Source organism: Puntigrus tetrazona, chromosome 5 (assembly GCF_018831695.1).
Source record: "Puntigrus tetrazona isolate hp1 chromosome 5, ASM1883169v1, whole genome shotgun sequence".
NCBI classification, from domain to species: Eukaryota; Metazoa; Chordata; class Actinopteri; order Cypriniformes; family Cyprinidae; genus Puntigrus; species Puntigrus tetrazona.
The window spans coordinates 2,721,976-2,732,743 of NC_056703.1; the positions used below are offsets into that span (position 1 = coordinate 2,721,976).

A 10,768-nucleotide genomic window follows, 5' to 3' on the forward strand; every position below is an offset into this window, starting at 1 on the left:
ACACGGGATTAAACCTCACCATACGCTTCAGAAACTAATTCTGAGAGGGGAAGAGAGTATCGTCACATTATTTCCAGTGACGATTACACTGTAAAAACGCTGGGTAATTATACATGGGTCGTTTGGTAAAAAACAGTAAAAAATGGCCATGATTTAAATAATAAAAAACTGAAAATGCTACAATAAAAACCTGTTAAATGGTTAATGGTAAGCTCCCCTAATATATACGGTAAAAAACTGCAATGGAAATACCATTTTTGGAAGTGAAAAAGAATGTAAAATTTACAGAAAAAATATACATATAAAAAATGATTGCATTAATTCTTCTTGATTTTTTCTCATCTGTTATGTTTATTAGGGTTGTGATGTCTACCCTGGTTTCACAGACAAGGCTTAAGTCTAGTCCTAAATTAAAATTGAAATCCGAGCTGTTTTAAATGAATAAAGACTTGCACTGAGCGATCTTAAAACATATCAGCGCCTTTGTTTTGTCTCAAAAAGCACACCAGTAATGTTTAGTTTTTTCCTAAGTGTGATTATAATAATTCTGTGAAACTGGTCCATAATGTTGTTAAAGTTTAATCACCGTATTTATATTATTATTTAAAAGCTGCGTGTGATGGGTTTTGGTTCATCGCCCCCTGAAGTTGTTGGTTATCAGTGTATTTCAAAGTGCTTTAATAGGTTGGTATATTAGCATCGTATCAGTTCGTGAAATTGCGGTATTTAATTGTAATTGGAAGTTGGAAAATTTGAAGATGTAAACAGCAAAGCCTAAAATGTTGCTATCGTATTTTTTTACTGTAGAATTCTGGCAAACAATTCTGCTTACCGTTAATTTTACGTCATTTTAAAACGTAACCATTCCTGTGATCAAAGCTGATCTCTTTCAGTATCATTACTCCTGTTTTCAGAGTCACATAATCCTTCAGGAATCATTTTGATTTATCATTTATCATTTATTTATATATATATATATATATATATATATATATATATATATATATATATATATATATATATATATACAGTATATATATATATATATACAGTATATATACATATATATACAATATATATATATATATATTACACACTCATACACACACTACAACGAATAAGAATCACTATTGAAAAGATTTTACCAAATTAAAAACTAAATACATTATGCATTAAAGTAATGTCATTTGGTAATTGCCATGGTAACAATATAAAAAGAATGTCAATGGTTCTGAAATAGCCTTACTTTACTTCATTCAAAGTATAATTTCCTTCTTGTTCTTGGTTAGATTTTTGGCTGAGATGTGACCTGGACATTGTGAGATCGACCCATTAATTTGTTCAGTGCTTCAAAAGAACATTTCTCATTTTGCATAATGTCATAATGGCTGCACTTTTTAGCGAGGCATGAAATTTGTACCTACATGTACATATCACTGCAGTTTCCAAAAGAAATGAACACTAGAGGCAGTGTTCACTTTTTATTCCTTTTATCACAAGTTTCGATGAAAGCATAATTATTATTAACACAATATTAATAGGCTGGGATATTTGAAAACCGATGCATTACACATATCCAGCTTCATATCTATGTTTTCATAGACGGTAAGTTTGTTGGGTAGATCACAGAGTACAGAGATGTACTGAGCTCTGATTGAAGCCCATGAATAACAAAACAGGTCGAATTTAAAATGAAGTAGAAATAGCACTGCTGCTTCAACAAATGCATTTTATATCAGTTTTGCATCAGTTAACTATTGGGTAGGTTTAGAGTTGGATTTGGTGTAAGGCATATTTCCGACCACGACATTTACTTTTAGCTACGATCCACGATATTTATATTCTGAACCATTGCTGTACATACCTGTATTAACATAATATGTAAAATGTGCCAGGGTTCACATATTGAACTTGTGTTTTTAGCGCCATTTAGTGGACATTTCTCCTTGAAACTGTAGCGGAACGTGCTGTAAAGCACATAAAAATGGTTTTGCACAAGAAAAAGTGCAATGGTACGTATTTTTATGAGACATGCAAGTAACAAAATCGGTTATATTTTTAAGGAGTAATGCATTACTTTTAAAAAGTGTTTATAATAGAGTATTTGAGAACTATTACGGTAAAAGGCAGAAGATTAACTCGGTTCCGTTCTCCTCCAGGTTTCGTTGCATCGTGTATCCCTTCCAGCCCAAACTGACCCTGCTGGTGGCCAAAGTGACCATAGTGATGATCTGGGGGCTCGCGGTGGTGATTATGTGTCCGTCGGCGGTCACTTTAACCGTGAAGAGAGTGGAGCACCACTACATGGTCCACGACGAAGACTACAACCACACATACCCTCTGTTCTCCTGCTTCGAGAACTGGGCCAGCCCACAGATGAGGAAGGTCTACACCACCGTCCTGTTCGCTCACATCTATCTCATCCCTCTCACGCTGATCACGCCATGTGCGGACGCATCGGGATCAAGCTCTCTACCACCTCGGTCATCTCCGGGAACGACCAGCAGGAGAGCGCGCAGTCCCACCAGGAAGGAAGGCCGCTCATTTCCCAGAAGAAGATTAAAGTGATTAAGATGCTGAGCGTGGTGGCGCTTTTATTCACGCTCTCCTGGCTGCCTCTCTGGACTCTGATGCTCCTCACCGATTACGGCGGTCTTAACGAAGACGAGCTGGATCTTCTGAGCGGCTATGTGTTTCCGTTCGCTCACTGGCTGGCGTTTTCCAACTCCAGCGTCAACCCTATTATCTACGGCTACTATAATGAGAACTTCAAGCGGGGTTTTCAGGCGGTGTGCAGAACGCATTCGTGCTGCTGCGGCGGGGTGAAGACGAGGAGCAGACCGCGACGGAAGTCCAGAGGAGACGCGAGGGATCCCGCGGTCAGCTCTAATCCCTTGGCCTTTGGTGGAAGGAACCGGGTTTACACCGACGGAGACGTGAAGGACTCCAGGACCTGTCTGGAGCTGGAGCACAGGAGAACCATTCGACTCTGTAATAACTCGGTCTGCTCGGATGACACGGGATCCAGCGTGGGATCCGGGATTAAAGGGGTCATGAACCAGAAAGTGTTTCGGACGGAGGAGGCAGAGAAAATAAGCCCGGTCAGGGTGGGTAAAAACCAAGCCTGGGACCAGTAGATGGATTATTCAAGAGACTTTCCAGACCTTTCACTTAATCAGCAGGACGATTCGGGCCTAAACATGTCTTTTGTGAAAACTATTATCTTCAACGGTTTGACAGCACACGGGGTTCAATGCTCACAACACAAACAAACACCAAAACAAGCTGCAAATACCTGCACACACACACACACACACACACACACACACACACACACACACACACAAAATGAGCCATGTCTTTTGTTTTTGTGTATTTGGCACCATTTGTATAAATCCATGGTTATTTGTGCATGGTTTAACTATAGTAAACATTTTTATTAAACTACACATTTATTTGTCAATGAACTGAACGTATCAAAAAGGAGAACAGAGTAATAGTTATGTATAATGACAAGATCAAGCACTTAATTTGTTATTGAATGCAGAGATGGTCTCTGTCATATAATCAGAGAACCGCTAGAAATGAAGCGTCCCCAATTAAGCAAAAGGACAAATCTCACCTTTCAGAGCAAGCACTGACCCTGGAGCACAAAACCGGTCATAGGGATATTTTTTTTGTTGGGATTTATGCATCATAACAAGCTGAATAAATTATTTTTCCATTAATGTCTGGTTTGTAACGATGCAACTGTTTGAAAATCTGGAATCCGAGGGAGCAAAGAAAACCATCTTTAAAGTTCTTAGCAATGCATGTCAATAAATGAAGCTTTAATTTACAAAATATCTTCATCGAACATTATCTTTACATAAAATCCGACCTATTTTTGGCAATAAAGAAGAAGGTATCATTTGGACTTGCTACAGATACACCTGTGCTCCGGGGTCTGTGTCTGTAGGGCATTTCTTTCTTTGCTTGTGTTGAGCATGTGTGTGTTGTCAAATTGATGAAGATACTTTCTTAATTTGCATATCTTTTTTTTTTTATTTTTTTTTTTATTTGCAGAGCACAGAGCTCTCCCGGAACGTAGAAATTGACGACTTTTTGTACAAGAAAGACCTTTTGGGCTGAAAATGTCCCTATTTCGTTTCCCACGACGTGCACATGAGCGACGCTGAAGTCATTTACAAAGAAATACTGTACGGTAAACCATGTTTACAGAGATTCTACTGTATATAGCCGAACTGTGCCACCGGTGTCGTCCGCATTTAACATCAACTTTTTGACTTAATTTAACAACATTTTAAGTTCAAAAGGTACAGATTTTTTGGTAACACTTTATTTTAAGGTGTTCTTGTTACACATGAAATCGATCTACTATTACTAAATAATTATGCATGATTACATGCATTTAGTTAATTTATAGTAATAAATGTATAATTACACTGTAATAACGACACCTTCAAATAAAGTGTCACTCTTTTTTAAACCTTATTTATGATTAACTATTAATTCCTTATATTAATGTACATATTATTACCAAAAGGCTCCCCAGTGGCCTTTTTCCCTGAGAATTCACGCAAAACATGCCACGTTACGAAATTCTTTTTTAAGAAATTCGCTTCTAAGCGTCTTAATGTTGTTGATACTCTGAGTTTGTGGAATGGCGTTTAAGCCGAAGTGTTTTCCTCGGATCAAGCAGCAAGCTGCGCTCGCCAACTGGGCCGTGTTTGTCTTTTCTCGGACGGAAAAGACTATTGCGCAGATGCACAAATCTTTGCCTGAGACGTGTATATGTATTGCTCGTATCGTGTTCGTATTCGTCCGCTGTATGTGAAGCGTCCGTGGTGAAGACCAAAGGGGACAGACGCTATTCGAGCTGCTGTAGAAAGCGTGACCAGATTATGCCTCAGATGTTTATATTTTAGTGTTGACTGTGTCCTTCTTGGTCTGTGCCAAGTGGCTTCTGCTTTAGCGTGCATTGATGTCTAATTCTATACTTAATGCTGTAATAGCGAGATGAATGTACCGTAAATGGACTGCAAAGGGAATGAATGTGAATGTGAACAGCCATGACATCTCAGCTCTTCGAGAAGGTCGCTAACAAAACCGATACAAGAGACAATCTTACACACAAGCAGGGAGGAGCAGACGTTTAAGAATAGAATTACTTTCGGTTCGTGAGATTGAAATGAATTAGCCGAGCCCCACGGGAAACTGAATTGGACTCTGAGCTGGAATGACAGGGAGGGGAATTAATCCACGACTCGAAGAAGTCTGATAATAGAGGAGCGGATTCGTTTTGGTCACACTTTATATTAGGTGGCTTTCACTTTTACGTATTTGCATCAAACATATTCTGCTGCTGTTGAGGCGGGATACGGGGAGGTTCAGGGTCAGGTTTGGTTGGTATGGGTAGGTTAAGGTGTAAGCGTAAGTAAAAATAAGTACCGAAATTAATTACAGAAGGTGTTTTGCAAAAAAAAGTGCATTGTATCAAATAATTAATGTGAAAGTAAGTTCATAGCAGCCACCTGATTTAATGAATTACGCCTGTTTATCCCCTGATGTGAAGAAGTCATTTTCCCCGTTTCTAAAAGTTCAAGTAACACAATCTACAAGATTGCATTTTTGAAATAAATCAACACTTTTATTCAGCAAGGATGCAATAAATTGATGGAAAGTGACAGCATTTAACCTTTCTGCTCAAAGAAACCTGAAAACACAAAACACTGATACATTATTAACACTGAATTAAAACACAATCAGAAAGAAAACAGTGATTTTAAATTGCAATGCAAACTTAAATTAATGCTGCCATGCACGGTTTTTTAACTGTTTCCGTTATCCGAAGCAAAAAAAAAGACATTAATTAGACCTAACTGTAAAAAAGCTGGTACTACACTACAGTAATAGCTGTGTCTGAATTATTGATTGTCATAATCATCAGGGTCTTAATTATTTATTCATTTCGAGTTCACCCTGGGCCCTGAAGATCTTTAAAATGGCTTTTATCGATTTCATGACACCGGGAAACGTCTAGCTGTACTGCAGCGATGCAGAAACGCGTCTTGAACGTTTCATATAAAAAATGTTTTGTTTTTGTTTTTTCAGCAAACGCACCGAAAAGAGATTACATTCGTCAAGTGGATTCAGAGTAAGCATGCTTGTTATAAGACATTTGCAGAGCTAATGAAGTGTGTGATTCCTTACAAAGGACGAGCCACCAGCAGACGTTTTGGGAGAAAGCTATCAGAAACAATAAGATGTGACTGCACTAATACACCGCTTACCGTTTTAAAAAGCAGAGATATACATTTACCACAGCTAGCTTACTGTCACACACACACACACACACACACACACACACACACACACACACACACACACACACACACACACACACAATCTTTTAGAAATCATTAAAGAACTCTATCATGGCAAGAAAAGGAAAAAAATGGTTAAATAAGTGAGTTTTGATCATTCTTGTCATCTTGAAAATCCAGCCTGATCTCATGTTTATACGTAACATTTAACATGTTTATACTGATGCTAAAACGTACAAATTAGACATATTTCAAAGTTTAAAACATACAAATCGCGACGTATTTTTAGCTAAAAAAACACAAGACATTTGCATATCTTTTATATAATTAAGACATTCATGTTACTGTTTTTTTTACCGTTTTGCTAATAAACGATTTCGATTTTTAGACCCCTCAACCTACTCCCGAAATCGACCGAAATATCGTAAACAACATAGCATTTAAAAGTATTTTTCTAGTCGCTAATCTCACGCCTACCTCCAAACCTAAACATAACTATCTCTGTGCGGTATGAGAAAAGACATATACTGTCTATATACATAAATGCAGTTGCAATCATTTATTTATTGCAAAAATGTCAAAAGCAGTATCATTCGAATACACCTAGCACTCCGACGCAATCGAAAACGTAAGCGTAAAAAACAGCATTTTACGTAAAAAACACACAAATCACACAAATTACGCCACATAATTGAATAATATTACACTTAATTCCAGACTGGAATCCTAGCAACTCCTTAGTCAGTATAATATAGCAAGACAAACAGAATAAAACAAGAAGAATGAAGTCTTGCAGTCACAGCTAATAAAACACTATCTCAGTCCCTGTAATAAGCTTAGCAAGAGTTCGCAATAGTGTAATATAATTATAGAACTGAATGCTCATTAAGAAATGAGCTCTCCTGTATTGTGCTTCGTGTTTTGGCTTTAGAGAGAAATCAACTTACAAAATATTCATGGCACTTACTGCAGAGAGGGTGCAAAATACAGCCTAGAGTGACGAAAAACAAGTAAAGCCTGCTTGGTTGGATAACACAACGTAAACTATGCCTTTAAACGCTAAAATGACACCAAAGGAAAAAAAAAACACTCTAATTTAGAAGAGAGTAAAATATTTAGTAGATATGAGTGCATGAATGTTAGAGATACACTCAAAACTGAGCGAAGAGGTTGCCAGGTCCTTCTTTATTGCCTATGGTTAACTACATCAAGTGAAAACTGTAAAACATTTTAAAAAGCCTTTTTGATAATTATGTTCAGTGGAGGTTTGTCTGTTTCTTGTTTGGTGTTTTCTATTTGTGTAAATAGGTGGATTAATCAGTGTTTGACATTGACATGTTGTGCGCTTTGAAATATGATCACGCTGTGGATATACATCTCTCCACTTGACTGGAAATAACATCTCTGTTTTGTAGAAATCAGATGGAAATCCACTTTTATGTCTTAACATGACTTAAACGCATTTAGTTGATTGTGCTGCAGTCTGAACAAATGGATCCGACGTTATCTCTAGCATGTAACAGTGCAAGCCTTTTTGTATTTTGTATGAAATCATTCGAAAATCAAAATGGAATTGAGTGCAGTGACCAAACATGTAGCTTTCTGTCTCATCATATAGCACACATAACACTACTTTATTGTTTCTCTAGTATGTGAAACCTCTGTATCCATCGTTCAGGATGACCTAACAATGCACACACACACACACACACACACACACACACACACACATATATATATATATATACACACACACACATATATATATATATATATATATATATATATATATATATATATTTTTTTTTTTTTTTTTTATTTATTTATTTTTTTAATTATTATTTTTATTTGATTTATTTTTTATTTCTAAACTTCTGTATCCATCGAAAAAAAAAAAAAAAAAAAAAAATATATATATATATATATATATATATATATATATATATATATATATATATATATATATATATATATATATATATATATATTTTTTTTTTTTTTATTAATTAATTCATTTATTTTTTTATTTTTTTATTTTTTCAAGCTGATTACTAGACACCAGGGTTAAACCCATTTCTGAGGCATTTCAAAAGCCCCAGGCCATCCAAGAAGAGTTTGTTTCTTCATCAGAACAGATTTTGAGAGATCTAACATTCCGTCACTTGCTCATCAGTGGATGCTCTGCAGTGAATGGGTGCCGTCAGAATGTAAGTTCATAAAAAAATCACAATAATCCACAGCACTCCAGTCCATCAGTTAACATCCAGAGGAGTTAAAAATGGTCATTTTAAAACTTCAAGTAGTTGTGTCCATCTAAAATACGAGTCGTCTATCCATAATATTGCTGTCGCCAGTGAAAAAAGCCCTCTTTTCTGAATGAGGAGAGAAATACGCACAGATCAAACACTGTTTGCAAACAGTACGAAACAGTAAACAAATATTTTTTTATGGATTTTTAATTGAAACTCATATCGGGTTTGTGTTTTGGCCAGAAGCAATCAATCAATCAATCAATCAATTCTCTCATTCTGACGGCACCCATTCACTGCAGAGCATCGATTGCTGAGACACTGATGCAGACCTGTTCGGAAGAAGGTGGGTAAAGACAGAAGTAAAACAGCATTCTGTGTCGAACAGAGCCCACCGAGCGCTCACCATTACATGCACATGTACCGAAGTGGATGTTATTATTATTATATCGTTTATTAGCTTGTGGCAGATTTGCCTGGTGTTTTGCGGTAAAGCTTACAAAGATGTCTGGTGGCTATGCAAGTTTTCCGATCAGGTTCGACTGAGCTGGATTTCAGCACTACGAATGAGCGATATCATTTGTTTGGTGTCATGCATTCTTTTGTAAAAGCGTCTGTGTTTAGCAGCAAGGCGAGTAAAGAGCTTTCACAGCATTGCGGTTCAGTAAAAGCATACTTTATCATCTCACAGGGATTTGTATTTAGACTATTTAGAGAATACGTCTATGACGAATTCAATTCAGCGTCTGAAAATGCTAATTTAAAGCTCGGCGAGCCACAACCTGGCAACGCCACGCTACGACACAGTTCAGTAAAAGCCAAGTATGTTTCCTTTTATTTCTGTTCTGTTGCTAATCCGGCAATTGCTGCGCTGTGCTATTTGTCACGAAAAGCGTTTGTAAGCCTACGTTGTTTCTTGTTGCTTTACTTTGAAAATAAAGACAATTTTGCCTCATTTGGAGTTCATTAACTGCACATTAAGAAAAGCATAAACTAAACCCAGCGCGTTCACAATAGCAAACATAAATAAAAACATGAAAGGAAGGCAGGGATAAAGCGGATTTAGTCTCTTTGAATTACGGAGGCCTGTTCTCAATGTTCTCACTCGGTGGGTTTCAAACACTTCTCTCCCGTCAGTCTACATCTCGGCTATTCATCGCTGCAATCATTCAGAACAAACTATTATTAGACAAACTGTTTCAGGAAATGAAGCTGTGAGCAAGAACGGCGATGACAGATGAGAAAGGACTGATTTTAACCAGAAGAGCGTAGATTCGTAGAGGCCTTTTGTGAGTATAATGAAAATGAAAATGTATAGAGCTATATTAGCTATAGGAATAATTGACCATGTGCATCCCTGCAAGCGTAATAATAAAGGCTAAATTAAAAACACATCTACATCCACTACCTGCCTCAGGCGTCTAGAAGCATTTATTTTCTTTCTCTTATTAAAAATAATTTCAGCGAGGCAAGTTTTTAACTGCAAGCCAAAGGAAACTATTTCTATGCTAATATAGCACGCTTCTCCCAGCGCCGAGCAATAAACGGAAGTCGGCTTGTAGCTGGACTTGCTCTGAATGTTACTCTAAAAGGCTGGCGGACGTCATCTCATTAAAGCGGACACCGTTGACCGGAGGTGTCCGGTTAAATCCTGCTGTTCTCACAGATGTCATGCCAGTGAAGAAATGAGGTGAAGGCTATCAGATAAAGTGTTCTTCAAGCGAACTTGAAGAAGTCTCCCTCAAACTTTGTAATGACGTGCTTTGGTAGACATTTTATTATAATTATAGATAATAGTTAACAGTCTTTAATGATACACGAACAGAATACGGCTTATAAAGGGTCCCTAATGAGGATAATTATAAATTATAAACGCAACACTTTTTGTTTTTGCCCCGGTTTTTTCAAGAGCTGAACCCGAAGATAAAAAGACTTTTTGTAGGTGCACAAAAGGCCTATTTCTCTCAGATGTTGTACACAAATCTGTCTGAATCTGTCTGAATCTGATGAATCTGTCTGAATCTGTCTGAATCTGATGAATCTGTCTGAATCTGAAGAATCTGTCTGAATCTGTCTGAATCTGATGAATCTGATGAATCTGTCTGAATCTGAAGAATCTGATGAATCTGTCTGAATCTGTCTGAATCTGATGAATCTGACGAATCTGTCTGAATTTGAAGAATCTGATGAATC

At 37.0% G+C, this 10,768-nt stretch overlaps 1 protein-coding gene across 1 annotated transcript in view; it reads left to right on the forward strand.

The window, feature by feature from the left end:
• Positions 1-3,449, forward strand: part of LOC122345789 (neuropeptide FF receptor 1-like) — an 8,412-nt gene extending 4,963 nt beyond the window's left edge. Inside the window, 2 exon segments of the mRNA XM_043240245.1 lie at positions 2,160-2,440; positions 2,443-3,449. Coding sequence (XP_043096180.1) covers positions 2,160-2,440; positions 2,443-3,137 — 976 coding nt within the window. The 3' untranslated portion in view covers positions 3,138-3,449.
• Positions 3,450-10,768: the final 7,319 nt, after the last annotated feature.